The sequence below is a fragment of the Bison bison genome, unplaced genomic scaffold (genome assembly GCF_000754665.1).
Source record: "Bison bison bison isolate TAMUID 2011002044 unplaced genomic scaffold, Bison_UMD1.0 scf7180017864057, whole genome shotgun sequence".
Taxonomy (NCBI): domain Eukaryota; kingdom Metazoa; phylum Chordata; class Mammalia; order Artiodactyla; family Bovidae; genus Bison; species Bison bison.
In genome coordinates this window covers 4090310-4105800 of record NW_011494629.1, presented here as the reverse complement: position 1 = coordinate 4105800, position 15491 = coordinate 4090310, and the positions used below count along the sequence as shown (strand labels likewise).

The following is a 15491-nucleotide window of genomic DNA, read 5'->3' as shown; positions in this document are numbered from 1 at the left end:
GTTTCCGTGACATCACCCAGTGGAGCTGTGTTTGAACCTAATCAGCAGTTCCCAACTGGGGGCGGCACAGCCTCCTGAAAGTGGCTGAAAATGCGTATTGGGAGGGGCGGGGGGGGGTTGGCTTACCCAATGGGTGGGAACACTACTGGCATTTAGTAGGAGGGGCAGGTGGGGGAGGTTTGCAAGGAATGCCAGACTGGCTGCATTCTCTGGAGTTCTACACAAGGAAGAATTGTCTGCCTGAAAAGTCATCTTGTTTTACATGGAGAAGCAAACCCACCATGAGAACCACTGCCTTTCTCAAAGTAAAAAAATGCACAACCCTACTGCCTTCCCCTTTCTTCCTATTCCCACCCAAAGCCTCTCCTCATTTAAACCGATGATCTAAGAATCAGAGGAGCCGTAGCCAGGGTCCCGCCCTGCAGGAGGCCTCCTTACCTGGGCATCTCAGTGTGGATAGAGCACCCATCATCCAGAAGCATGTCAAAGCCATGCAGACTTGCTAGCAAAGAAATGAGACACAGTTGAGAAAAGGCAAAGACCAGATGTGCTTCAGGGGCAGGGTGGAGGGATTTCCGTTCCACATGGATGGGGCCAGGTTCCCCATCGAGGGAGTTGGGGTGACGTACTGAGAGGAATCTGAAAGGGTTTCCCAGAGTCCATATGCTCCTCCAGTAAGCGAGAAGATGGTGAGACTATATATAATAAAGGAGTATATTATGCTAACCACTTAGAAGACAAAATGCCCCAAATCTCAATAATGGGGCAGCTCAAAGACTGGACTAAATATACCAGGGAGGGATGGTGACTGCAACCCATGGCACAGACCCATGGGGTCAGTGCCGTCCAGTTAGCCAGCTCAGCAGTGTCACAGCAGCTGCCAATGTGGTGCACAGGGAGTACAGAGGACGGTATGTGTGCCAGTTCTTTTGAAAAGCAGTAGGCAATTCTAATTTTTTAATTAAACATAATATACATGGCTCTTAGTATGTACCAGGTGCTTGTTCTAAGTAATTAACAAATATTAAATCCTCAAACAACTGTATTAGATATTGTCATTCTGGCCCAAATCACACAGCTAATAAGTGGCAGAGCAAAGGTTTACACCCAGTCTGGGTCCAGAATCCATGCTCTGAACTCCTATTAACCAAGCTGCTTTTTGATGCAGTGTACATGAAAAGCTTTAAGATTTTGCATGTCCCTGACCTAGAAATGCCTTTTAAAAGAATTTAACCTAAGGAAATCAGCAGCACCACCCAGGAAGAATTTACATATGAGAATATTCATGCAGCGGTAAACCAGTAAAAAGCTGGAAACCACCTACATGCGCAACAATGGGGAGAATGGTTACTTAAGTCGTGGCGTTCTACAGAGAAGTTTGTGGAGAATTCCTCCCACTACACTGCCTCTCAATGTACCCCCAGCTGCGTTTAAGACCCAAAAGTGGAGGAAAAGAGAGCAATGGTGGATATTATGCTCCACACTGGCACCAGGCCCCATACTAAGGCACAATCACGTAATTTGGTCTTTTTTAATCCAAACACCATGCACTTACTAGTCCAGTTTTATGGATGAACAAAGTGAGAGCCAGGAGGCAGATAAAGGATCCACAGAATAAATGGTAGAGCTCATTTCAGAACGCACATTGCTGACTGCCCTCTCCGTACCAACCTGCTATTTCAATATGAGGGTGCCTTCTCTACTAAATTATTTCAGCACTCTGCCTTGATCACTCTCAAGAGAGTTCAGTGCGTGAATTTCTCCCTTCAGAAGTCAAATTGTCTGGCCTCTTAAAAAATTTTTTTTATACTTGTATGGAATTATGCTGCAGGGACTAAAAATAGCAGAGACTGAGAGACGATCATCTGCTATCAAAAACTGGTCTTTACCTAATTAAAAGAAAATTATCTTAAATGTATAAAAATTAAGTTATTGAAAGTGAAAGTGAAGTGGCTCAGTCGTGTCTGACTCTTAGTGACCCCATGGACCGTAGCCTACCAGGCTCCTTAGTCCATGGAATTTTCCAGGCAAGAATACTGGAGTGGGCTGCCATTTCCTTCTCCAGAGGATCTTCCCAACCAAGGAATTGAACCCAGGTCTGCTGCATTGCAGGCAGACACTTTACTGTCTGAGCCACCAGGGAAATTATTGAAAGCTAGGTGCCAAATGCCATTTGAAGCACGTCCCATGTATTATCCCACTTAATTCTCATTATAATTGTTAAGGTGAAAATTCTCTTATTCCCGTTTTATTTATGGAACAGAAGTAGAGGTGTTTAGTGAATTGTCCATGTGGTAAATGAAAACTGGACAGTGGTCAACAACAGAGAAAGCAAGCAAGAATCTACAGGGCTAGGGTCTCAGAGGCTGGGTGCTCACACTGCACAGCCCTGGAAGACACGGCTGCTCCCAAGAGAAGCAGGCACGTCCTCTAGTTTCATCCAGGGCCAAGCCTCAGAGCCCGACTGCCAAGCCTGCCCCCTTCACGCTCACATATCTTGAGCTGCTTGGCCAATGCCACCTGAGCTCCAGTGGGTCAGTAGGAGGGCACACAACTCAGGGTAAACCATGGAGGAGCAGGCAGACACGGCAAAGCCTACAAACTGCTCTTTGAGGGCAGTGGTGTGCAGGAGTTTGGATGAGAAGACCAGTCCCTTGACTTTGTACTTTGAAAACTCATATCCTAGAACAAATCAAAGCTAAGTTCTTGGGGAACTGGACAGCACCCCTTAACAGGACAGGTTCCTACATCCTAGACATAACCTCTGCATGATGATGCGGGCAATTAGGTTTTTTAGGATTCTGCCCTGCAAGAGACCAAGAGGGAAGGCAGGTAATTAGCTGTGGATGGTGTTGTTGGTTATACACTGGGATACGAAGTGCTCCAGCACTGGTCCTGCCTTTACTTAGCACTTTAAGCCGGACCTTGGCAGGTAAAATGAAGGGGCTACAGTGTGTGACCCATGAGGCTCCAAGGGTCTGACTTACAAGTGTCTTTTCCTTAGCAGTTTTTAGAAGGGTCAAACCTTTACATGCCTGAGCTGGTTAGTGGGTATCTGTAGAGTGAGTTCATATCAGGAGCCCCCTCACTTACTTACTGTCTTATCCTGAGGAAGACATTACAGACTAAACAGTATACCCCCCAAATTCTTAAGTTGAAGTCCTTCCACCAATACCTCAGAATGGAACTGTATCTGGGGACAGTGCCTTTAAAGAGGTACTGAAGTTAAAATGAGGTCATTAAGATAGACCTTAATCCAACCTGATTCATATGATAAGAAATGGGGGACAGACAGAGGGGCACCAGGGATTAGAGGACACAGAGAGAGGCATCAGAAGAGAGGAAGAGAAACCACCCAGCTAACAACACCCTGACCCTGGGATTTCTAACCTCTAGAACTGTAACAAAGTAAATTTCTGTTAAGCCGCCCAGACCACATCCTAGCAAACTAATACTGCAGAGGGTTATATCCACTTTACACTTTAACCACAGCTTACCATGATTCAGAATGATAAGTGAGTAAAAAATTCAAAAGGCTCTTTGGTTAATACTTTTAATGATACGATTATAATTATACAACTTCCATTATTCAACATTTTGTATAAAAACAGTTACAATACACAAATGTGACAATATGTATCAAACTACATAGATATGCAAAGTTTACAGGCCATTATGAAGCTTTATCTTAAAAATACCTTCAGGAAAATAAACATTCATTCAACCAGTTCTCTCAGCTTTATAAAATATGATTAGAAATATACATTTTACTTAAAAAAATCAAGACAATGATTGATCAAATATTGATTAATCAGTTACATTTTAAAACTTTTAATAATCTATACATGAGTGCAGGTTAGATAAAAGTCTGCAAATCATTGATATAAAACTGCAGTAATATAATCAGATGAACATATTTGCTGACAGTTAATTCTACTGGGCAATTAAGGAGGTAATTTCCTACACAGTATAGGTGAACTGTCCAGTCGATTAAATACATCTGTAGTATTTCCGCGTAGGGACATGGAGAATACTCAGATTTAGGAGAAAAGAAAGAGCAGCAGCTAGACTCACAGAACAGTTTCGAGGGGAGAAAACTATTGCAGAATTAAAACAGACTATTTTAAAGTTGCTTTTGCTTTCCAAAATGCAATTACTAGTTTAAAAAAGTGTATGAAGAGAAGCAGCTATGCTACTTTCTGACAGACATCCAAGGAGCGCAACACTCATCTGTCAAGCAAAGGAAAGGCTCCCGGAGCTCTTTGCATAACGCGGCCCAGAACGCCTGATGGTCCGAACAGCTCACCGAAGCATCTCACACTCCAAGGGCAGACACATCGCCTCATGAGAACACTTGGGAACTCTTTTAGATCTTGTCTGGGCCCAAGAGGTAGAAATCACCCCTGTGAGAGGCGGAAGAGGGTAGGGAAGCAAGCGGGTGGGGGACAGGCTAAGAGAATCAAGTTTAGAACAGAAAAATTCTGGAGACCAGAAGAGCAGTGTGCCACTTCGATGCAGCTACATTTTGACAAGTAAGGCTACTTGTTTTATTGAGGCACTGCTCAGGGTCCACCCCTCTTCATTCACAGGTTAGAGGGATTTCTAGTTTTTCTTTAGGATTACAAAATGCAAGTCTGTTCACACACCTAGGTGCCCAGTTTGGCAGACACTGATCATTTGGGCTGTCCCTGACTGTTGATGATCTGAGTCCCCAGAAAGCTTAAAGGGCACCTAAAAATACTCACTTCTAATTTTTATCCCAATGGGAGCTCTCTTGGTGTATTTTCAAAGCTGTTTAAGGCTCTCAAGTTCAAGAAATCTCTCCATATCTGACATGCCCTATTTCATATTCCATACCAAGATCTTATACAACAAATTAAAAATGAGATTCTGAGAAGATTCTTGGGTGTGCTGAAGTTTCAGCTGGGGACAGGAGGAAGAGTCTTTTATTCACAGCAGGAAGAACTTTCCATCAGTCAGACCCAGAGACTTCCTAGATTCTCAATATCCCCCTTAACAATGTGCTATACCATCCATCTGAAGCACTGTCCCAAGTTGTGTGTTCCAAGGAATGTTTCTTAACAAATCACTAGTTTGCTATGACTACTTTCAGTGAGCCTGTCAAAAACAAGGATTTTTAGAAAGAACCACAGTGATAGCAACTGTAGCTGGAAAACTTGAGCAGCCACACAAAAAGGCAATTCGTAAAACAAAAAGTACATTGAAGCCCAAATTTTTCACTCTTGGCCAAAACATAAGATGGCTTATCCACTGTGAGGGAGACAGCATTTACTTGTTCCGATCAGCAAGAACAGTTCAGATGGAAGTTTGCTTTTCATAACTGCTGGGATCAGTTATGTAGGAAATGGCCTTTAAGGGTATAAAGGGAAGAAGGGTTGCCCTGAGAATTCAGTGTTTTATACCTGGGCACAGCTTGACTATTTAGTATCTCCCAGAACAACACAGCCAACAGGTTTCTTTTCCCACTCAAAGCTTCATCAAGAGCTGTCTTCCCTCAGCTAAGTGGGTCTTTGTATTTATGAACTTTCAGGGATAGAACACCACCATTTTTCTGAGGTCTGGTCCTGATGTTTAGAACCTGGCACAGCCTACCACATGGTGCCCAATGAGGAGGAGCTGCTTGTTTGATCAAAACAATGGCATCTTCCATCTCCCCTCAAAACTAGGCAAACTTACTCCAAGACAGTAGATACCATAAGAGATCCACAGTCTTCTGATTACTTTTTACATTAAACAGACTTTAATCTGCTTATTCCAACCACTCATTATTCTTTGTAACTATATTAAGAAGGCAGCTTTTTAAAAATGGAATTGCCTACTGACCTGATGCATTCATCTGGTAAAGAATGTGAAGGCATTTTGCCTTTCAATATATCTCCTCATTCTCGAAACTAGGATAGCCAAACACTGGTTAACAATAACTAAATCATTCACTTATGGAAGTAACCAAGGTGATTATAAATATTCTTTTATTTGGGGCCCTATTTCTTTTTAGCAGCAAATAAATTGTTTTGTGATTGCTTTACATTACAGACTGTTGTGTTTCTGTGGGATTGAGGGGAGAAGGCACTCTGCAAAGAGTTATTAGTTGTATTCCCTAACCGAAGGCAACAGTGAGTTTCTTATTTACAAATAAGGAAATCTAGATGCAAATAACCATGAGTGGAAACCAAAAGGCCTGAGGCCATTAACACAACAACAAAAATTCACAATGCTACAGAGAAAGACCCTGACAAAATAACTTTTTAAAAAAGTCGTCATTATTTGGGATCACTGTTTCCAGGGGAAACACCAACAGTGCGGGGGTTTTTCCTGCGTGGAAGTATGATTTTAATTTGCATGACTGGGTAACCAAATAGTGGGCAGCCTTGACATTCTTCAGACTCAAAGTGACACAGAAAAGAACGACTTACAACAATTTTCCAACTCTGAAGCTAGCCTCTCTTCCTGAGTCTTCTAAAGCTGCTACTAACACTCTCTCGATAGGGTTAGGGTACCAAAGTACCACTTTGTATTACAGCACGCAACAGTCTTTAAATGTGGTTTTCACAGGTTCTGGCTAATAAAGCACTCTTTGGTGGGAGACAAGCAGCTTGGGTACTTAACAGAGTTAACATTACAACAGTATTACAAATATTAAAGTGAAGATGATTAAACCAAATAGTATCAAATCACAGAAAGTACCATTTCAGTAATGCTTGTTTTAGCTTTATAAATTTTGACACAGGGTGAACAGCAAATAAATAAGTAAAAAACCTCCATCAGATCTTCAATTCTTCTGAAGGCCAGCAGCCAAAATGATTGCCATCACAGGGACATACGTGCACCACACAGACTAATCAGCTCTCCTGATAACAGAGGGCTTTGATATTTACACCTGAGACTAATTTACAACAGCTTTTTGTGTTCAAGACATTTTTATAGGAGAGTTGGGCCCTCTTCAAGTCATTCACTTGCACCCAAGCTCATGTAGTTATTTAAATTCCAGTGGACATTTTCTTCATTGAATAAACTTGTTAGGTGGAAAGCAGCTAAGGCTTTTGCAATTTTTTTTTTCCCAAATAAATTGTGCTAAAGTCCTGTTGTAGTTTTCTGTTCCTAGAGTCTTCCTTCAGTTCTGGTCACAGGTTTTTACTTAACGCAAGACTGTTTTAGTCCTTGAAATGGAGGGACTACAGGGGAAAAAAAAAAGGATTTTACCATGAAGGCTTTTAAGTGTCCCATACGTAGTTATCAAAGACAAGGAAGGCAACATAATAAAAATATTGACATGCTAAAAAGTATACACTTGTATAATTCTTTAATGACAGATACTTTGGAAAAGACAGTACAATATCAACCATAAAGTAAAGACAAACAGGAGAGAAAAGGCAGAGCAGAAAAAGTTTCAGTTCTGCAAAAAATTAAAAAACAATAAACAACAATAAAAAAAGAAGGGAGGGCAAAAGCAGCCGAGCAATGAGAGTACCATAATGCCATTAAGGGCATTTGTTGCAAAGCATTCCTTTTCCTTCTTTCTCTCTGAGGAATCAGGCTGTGGGAAAAGTGGGAAAGAACGAAAAGATAAAGAAGCGTTACTTGATTATTTCCAAAGGCAGAATGTGGTTACAGAAAAAGCCGGGGCACTGCAAGCCGTTTCCAGTTTAGCAGAGTGCAGCCGGCACCCCGCACCTGCTCCCGCCTTGCTCCACACCGCCGCACAGCTGCAAGGGGACAGCCGCCGACCCTTTTCTGTATGTGGGTCAACTGATCTACGTTGATCTTCATCCTACCTCCCTTCTTTCCTTCCCCAAGAGATCACTGTAACTTTCAACTAAACAGCGACTTTCAGAGGACAACTGAAGCAAAAGAAGAAAGAGAAACCAATTCCCGTCTGGAGGTGACCCTCACTTAGATGATGATGAGGTTCTATCAGAGCAGCTCATCTGAATCAATCACTTAGTTTTCCGAGACCCCAAGAGAGTACTGAGTATAAAGGTCCAGGTCAGTTTGGGAAGCCAAGTGGGAAGACATCTGAAATTTCAAAGGAAGATTAATAATTTAAAAGAACAGAGGTAACCAGCAGGAAAGAATATTTAGATATAACATTCTGGGGCTCCTACAGTGATACAGTTTTTAAAGATAATGGCAGTAACAAAAAATTAAAGCCCAGAGATGATGGAATAGACACCGAGATCTGAGACTCTAAGGACAAGAAGCATTGAAAGGTATGATGATGGCAAACTTCACAAACGAGAAGACTTAAAAAGCCAAAGTCTGAAATGCAGCTACTCCCAACTGAAAGGCCTGTGAAGAGACTCATGGCTTCAGGGGCTGAGGAAAGAGTCTGAGTATTTATCTTCCTCCAAAATATAATTAGGCACAAAAAATAAGCAGAAAGTGATGGTTCCCAATGATGCAACTTAGAATAAAAAAGACACTTGTACATGACAATTTTCTTAGAAAACAAATGAAGCTATGATTTCTTTTAAAAAGGAAATGAACAAAAGACAGACCAAAGAAACAACATAAGCTTACAGAAACATGCAGTCAACGGGTGAGCTGTGTAAAGACATGAACCAAATTGAATGACATCAAATGAGCTGGTTAAAGGTTCTCAATCAGAGGCTTGATGATGAAATGTTTGAGACTCATTCTAAAAGAGCTTTTCAGACAGTCCATACGAGAACACTGAAAAACAGGCCAATTCTATTTAGCTGGTTCTTCAGTGCATTTAGCAATTATTAAAAGAGAGACATTAAAATTGGTTTCTAGCTCTAACAGCAAGTGGGGGGTATAGAAGTCCATTAATTACTTCTCTGGACTTAAGAAAGGGGATGAGGAAGGTGCCACACAGACTCCCTTCAGCACTCCATCTGCCGCCAGACACTCCAGTGTTTCCATGCCTGAACTGTCATGGTTGTGCCAGAGCAGAGCTTAACACTCATGATTTAAGGTTAGATGTGGCTAGTGTTCAATGGATACATGGGAGAATAATCACCTGCCATGACAGACACATGGTGGCAATTCTTCCCAATAACAAATGACAACATTCATAATGATTTTTTCAGTCTCCAAATGAATACTTTTTTAGTGTGTTTGTGCAAAAGTTCTTCAAAGAGGTACAGCCTCTCAATACACTGCCAAAAATCAAAAGAGCCAAATCAATAGAAAGTGACTTTGGGTGAGGTGTTCATCCTGGAAGCCTCTAAGAGTAGAACAGAACACAGAAATGAAAGGTCAAGTTCTGTGGCACAATAGAGATGACGACACACAGACACATCATCAACCTGCAAGAGAGAGGACCTCGCAGATGGGGTAACAGCAGGCTGTCAGCCCTGGTGCCTCCGAAGTGTTTAATGTACACGGAAATGGGGTACTATTTTATATGTGTATATATGTGTGTACTGCTGTTCCAAGAAAAGATTTCTATTCAATACTTTAAAATTAGTTAATTAATAGCTCATATCCTCCAACCAAAAATGAGTACTATCCTATAGGATAAAAAGACAGGCTACAGCTTGGGTGCCTGACACCCATTATTTCCTAGAAGCAGGAGTGGGACTGTACATAGTGCATTTGCCTTTCTCTTGTGAGCTGCAAGTGGTCGCAGTTAAGGTGATGTCAAAACAGGCCAAAGCCAGGAAAAGAGGCAAAGGAGATCTGGCATGGAGGGAGGGCGTGGTTAAAAGCACCATGAAACCCAGCTGACTCCTGCTGTTTTATTTCTATGCCCCTCCAAATCTCTGAAAGTCCATTTCAGAATTTAAAAGAAGTCTTTGGTTTTCAGCACTATCCCAATTGCCTGAAAACTGCTTGGGCCGTTTTAATACTCAATCTATTCAGTCTGAGCTCTACTTTAAAGTCCTCAATGCAACAAGTCCAGGGACCTCAGGCAGATGCTCCCCACAATCAGGAACCACCTCTGCTGAAAAGCACAAGTTTAGATCACTAGACAAGACCTAGATGGAAAAACTGCCATCCGGCCACACCCTAAGAGGAGTGCGGTGTGGTCCGGCATGTGCAGCCCGGCTTCGGGACTCTAGTCATCTCATCCGAAACCTGGAGAGCACCATCCGGGAAAGCAGAAAGCAGAATTAAATGTGCAAAACACACCTGGCTGTGATGGAAGTCTGAAAAGAATATGTCCGTTCAAAATATGTCTAACAATCAACAGCAGCAGGCCTTTTACTTAAATTTTTAATAATTTACATAAAAGTGTCAAAGTTAAAAAACTCCCATTTCCCCTCATTTATTGTAGAAAAGTTAGAAAAAAAGAAAATGATAAGAAAAAAAGACTCCCCAACTGTTCTACCAACCAGAAGAACTGGTATTATAAGCACATTTTCCTTTGATCTTGGAGAAGAAAATAGCTATCCACTCCAGTATTCTTGTCTGGAGAATTCCATGGACAAAGGAACCTGGTGGGCTACAGTCTACGGGGTCCCAAAGAGTCGGACACAAGTGAATGACTAACACACACACACACACACACACACACAAATATTTATGCTGATAAATATTTATATACCTATACACTTTTACACATATATAAAACACATTTTACATTTGTAAAATTAAAGCAGTATTTCATAAGTTTTATGTGTAGCCCTTTTCACTTACTGCTCCATAAGCAGTTAACCCAGGTCATTAACTTTTCTTTGAAAACATGACTCTCAATTCATTTGGCAGAATTCATCAATCATTTCCTATTTCTTACTGTTATAAAAAAATTCTAGTATTATGTTATAATGTACCTAAACTCTTGACTTTTTTGTCAGCATTTCTCTAATATTCTTCTCAGTGGAATTAAAGAGTATTTGATACCCTCCCTAATGAAAAGTTTTAAACCCTACGATCATGAATCAGTGCCCAATTAATACTTGTTTGGAGGTACTATCACATTCTTAGCTAAATAAAAAGTTTGTAGTAAAAACTGTACAAAAGAATCTGCAAAGAGAAACAGCGGCAGAACTGAACAATTCCTTAAAACAGCAAAACAAACCGAGCTCTTCGATTGTTAGCAAGTCCCTTAGGACACAGGCTGCCACGGGGCCGCACCAGAAACCACCTCAGCGCTGAAGGTCGTGGCAGGCCCAAAGCCTCAAAGGTCTGAGAGCAGAGAAGTTAAAAAATAGCAAGGAAAACTGTGAAGAACCTTCTAGTCTGGTGCAGATTATCTTAGGTCGCTTGGGATCTCTGTAAGACAACACTGTCGTGCCTCATGGGTCGCCAGCTCTAGGCAAAGATACATAAACACAAAAAAGGTGCCCACCTATCCATCCTGAGATGATGGGAAATGGGCAATCTGCTCTCTTCTAAAGGGGATCTGATTTTGGAATATGTTAAAAATGAAATGTCTCGGATCATGATAAACATCCAAAGACAATGGTGAGTGATGGATTTGGTCACAGAACATGTCCATTTTCTTGTCAGAGTGTATACTAATGAAGGAAGTGCAAGATGCTAGACCAGAAAGGGAAAAGAGCTGCCCCTCGCGATAGACTGTGACCAAGAGGACAGTTACTGGGTAAAGAAGGTTCCCAAACTCTCAAGAGTTCTCATTTTCCCACCACTTATGTGCAACTAATTCTCCAACAATTATGATGAATCTGATATATTGACAGAAAGATTTCCTCCAAGTCCTGACAGAGAGAGCTTTGGAAGTTCTCAATTTAAGAACTCAGAAGTACACACAACATTCTCAACTTTCCCGTATTATGACCCAGAGACCACATTTCCAATGTTAAGAATGACCTCTGAAAAACAAAACATAACCCTAAATTAAAATGGTCCAGATTTTCTCAGATGATGAACAAGTCAAACATTTTTGATTAATTTCCCATCACTGGGACTTTGCTTTCTCCTGTCTTCATTTCTATTTCCAGAAGATTAAACTGGAAAGCCAATATTTGAAACACTTCAGAAGAGTAGGGTTCTTTTCTCACCTTTTAAAACTGCTTTTTCTTGAAGCAGATCTGGTGGTTCTTTTAGTAATGCCTGCACTGCCAGAAATGTTAGGTTCAGATGTTTTACAGCTCTGAACACTGGACTGAAGAATTACTCTGAAAATAGTTGGAAAAAAATAACATTATATTCACTGAAACAATTTGCAAATACTTGACAGAGGAGGGCATTTTTGCACTTTAGTGCAAATTACTTTCTTGAGAACTGATAGAATTTTCCATAAACACATTTGTCAAAAAAAAAAAAAAAAAAAATCTGAAACACACTCTTACATCAAGGTCTTTTGAAATAAAGCATCTCATTTCCCTATGAAGGTTTACACGAAGATAACCAGAAAACTTTGCTTTTGGAAAATTAATCACCCAGCATGTCAAGCAATTCCCACACCAAAGAAATCAATCAGAAAGACAAATTTCTGTGCCCCAAAGTAAAATCAGATTCTTAGAATTCTAGTCATGAAACAAGAAATCATTTTAAAACCCTAATTCTAAAGACTATGAACATAAATATATACACAGTATTCACTCTTCAAAGATGGAAGAACAAGTAACAGAACTCAAGTCAACTTGAATCAAACTCAAGTCAAACTCATGTTTTTTATAACATTTCAAATTTTAAAAAGATGTTCAAAGCAATTTTTAAAAATCTGGATTACAATTACCTACTAAGTCATCAACTACCATTAAAATGAAATTGTTTTAATTTTGTGAAACTTTATTTAATTAGACTCTAGACATCTCAAGGAACTGATATCTATGGGAGTAGACTGCCCAGGAGGCAAATGAACAAATCAGAAAGAACCCCTCAGATAAAGCCCACATAGAATACCTGCTCAAAAATACAGGGTGTTTTAAATTTCCCCATGGAACTGTCATAGGGACAACAGCAGAAAACACCAAAAAATTTTATAAGCAATTGTTTTCTTCAAGAGATAATGACTAAAACACTGAACTTCATACGTACACATTTATACACAGTCAACTCCTATTTATCTGTTAGAGAAAACACTACAAAGTTTTATCCTCACATATCCAAACATACAGGTGAGATAGCAAACAACTTCTGAGAACCCAGCTCCTGTGTAACAAGAAACCTTCACAACTAACTAGCAGTCGGTCCTACCTCCTATGCTGTGTTAACACCACAATAGTTAATAACCAAAGCCAGGTCCTTAAAATGTAGTAAATTCTTATAATTTTAGTATTACTCAAACCACAGAATAATTAGCATTTAGTAAAATGCTAACTTTTCATCATTGAAAAAACAATGGGGTTGTATTGCACTAGAGCAGAAGTCTGGAGGTCAGTGGTTTTCAAGCCATTTGGGGGAGAGGAAGGGAGAGCTGAGCGTGGGGGACTACTAGCCAAGCTGTTTCTCTTTAAATGAGAAGCATTTCTGAAAGCCTTATGAATGAGGCCTTCAATATCACTGAAGGAAACTGATCCTGGGTAAGCGAGTCAATGCTTGATTCAGGGTTTCTAATAGAGTTTTATCATCCCATATGTTGACTGTTTTAACAAAACAGAAAATGTATATGCTGACATAGTTACATGATCAAAAAGGGCACCAACCGCTCTGGCATATAAATTCTATCATTGAAAACAAGGAGTTATTTTTAAATTCTTTTTCATTTTATAAAGTGAGGAGAAGATATTTAGTGGTCTCTGCTAAGGCTGTGAATCTAGAATTTTTCATAGAGAAAAACAAAACAACAATTCCATTGCTATTACTGAAGCCCAGGCCCAGTGCTTCATGCTACCACTGCTGTCCTGAAGCCTCTCACCCACTTAACAGGGCTCATGGTTTTTATCTCCATTTTTTATAAATGGAGAAAATGAGACTCCTGTTGGCTTTTCTGAAATACTACCTCTACTTTTCAAATAATGTGAGAAATTACTGCTAACTCATATTTTAAGCTGATAGGAAACATCTTTTAAAAATTATTTACTTCTCACTTAAAATTAGTGAGAACAATTCATGTGAAGTAATATTAGTAGCTGATAATTTATGTGCAATTTTGAAAATAAGAGCATGACAGAAATTTGGAATGCGGTAATCTCATCAATAAGATTCAGGTCACCAGTTATTTGCATTAAAAACAGACTAGTTATTTCATCTATAGGTTATATATCAATAAAGTGGGAAGAAAACACAGCAACTCAACTTAGATAGTACTTATCTTACAAATAACACCCTACGGTGGGTTAAGCTAGCCAACAAGGGTGAAGTGTTTACTCTGCCATGGGGATGCGAGAACTCAGTACCTCCCACCCTGCACACCGAGCCAACCGCACAGCTTTGCAGGACAACATTCAGCACATGTCATTTCTCCTTTCCATCTTTTCCTGACAGAACCCTCAGTCCTACTTTCTGTCTCCTGCCCATGCTAGAATTCCTTTTCTTCTCTGCAATATCTTTTGAGGGCCAGTATTTTCAGATTTTGGATACAAAAATATCTGCAACTTGAGGCAAAGCAAAAAAATTTGAAAAGCTCTAATCAATCAAGTCATACAGTGCTCTGAAGTAAATGTTCATTCCAAAAAGAGGCTCCATCATGCAACCATGCACTATTTACACTGGCTGTCCGCCAGCGATACAAAAAGAGCCTTCAAAATGATGGGCCTGAGACCCTGAAACATGCAGAGGTCCCCTTCCTACTGTCTACGAGGTCCTTTGCAGCATGTGAAGCGCCATTATAGGCGAGCTCTCTAGGCATGCCAGGCAACAACCTATCAGGCAATGAATGCTCCATCATCAGCCAATAGAGGCGAATGTCGACAGCAGTGCCCTGGAGTAGTTACCTCTAAAGATAATTACACGGATTATACCTGTTTACATCACTGTTACTGTTGAAACCTTTTGGTTTCCATAAATTGAAAATTAATCAGAGCAGGCTAAAGTAAATACTCTGATTTGGGTCTAGAAACACAGTGGCAAATGTCAGTAATGACAAAAAAACGTTATGTCCTGGCACAGAACACCAAAAAGAGCCTGATAGAGACCATTTTTAAACATACTTTGCAAGAAATAATATAAGCATGAAATGCCTAAATACTATTAGCAATGACCCCACCTGTTCTAATGGCCACTCAGAATAGTTTGAGAAGAATAAATCTACGCAGTGCATGATGTTCCTGAGTCAGAATGTGTGAAATCTAAGATCAGTAAGAGAAGTAAAGGAACAAAACAAAACATTGTAAAGGGATAATTTTTATCAGAAATACTGCATATGTAATAATAAGCTTGGGCTTCCCAGGTGGTGCTAGTGGTAAAGAACCCGCCTGCCAATGCAGGAGATGTAAGAGAAGTGGTTTCAATCCCTGGGTTGGGAAGATCCCCTGGAGGAGGAAATTGCAACCCCAAGTCCCACGGACAGAGGAGCCTGGCAGGCTATAGTCCACAGGGTTGCAAAGAGTCAGACACAACTGAAAAGACATAGCAAGCAAGCAAATAGTAAGTCTATACCAATAAGATATTTTTAAAATAGCATAAATAGGAACATGTTAAGCAGATTTTCCTTAAAT

The 15491-nt window shown here is 40.3% G+C and overlaps 1 protein-coding gene across 8 annotated transcripts in view; it reads right to left on the bottom strand.

Moving 5' to 3' along the window:
• Positions 1-15491, bottom strand: part of CDC14B (cell division cycle 14B) — a 59004-nt gene that overhangs the window by 1802 nt on the left and 41711 nt on the right. For 2 of the 8 annotated variants that reach the window (XM_010836009.1, XM_010836011.1), the window contains one exon: positions 3538-7193. Coding sequence is in view for 6 of the 8 variants with exons in the window: in XM_010836011.1 (XP_010834313.1) it covers positions 7157-7193 (37 nt within the window). In the remaining 2 variants the exon portion in view is untranslated. The other 6 variants (XM_010836007.1, XM_010836006.1, XM_010836005.1 and 3 more) reach the window with 6 other exon arrangements.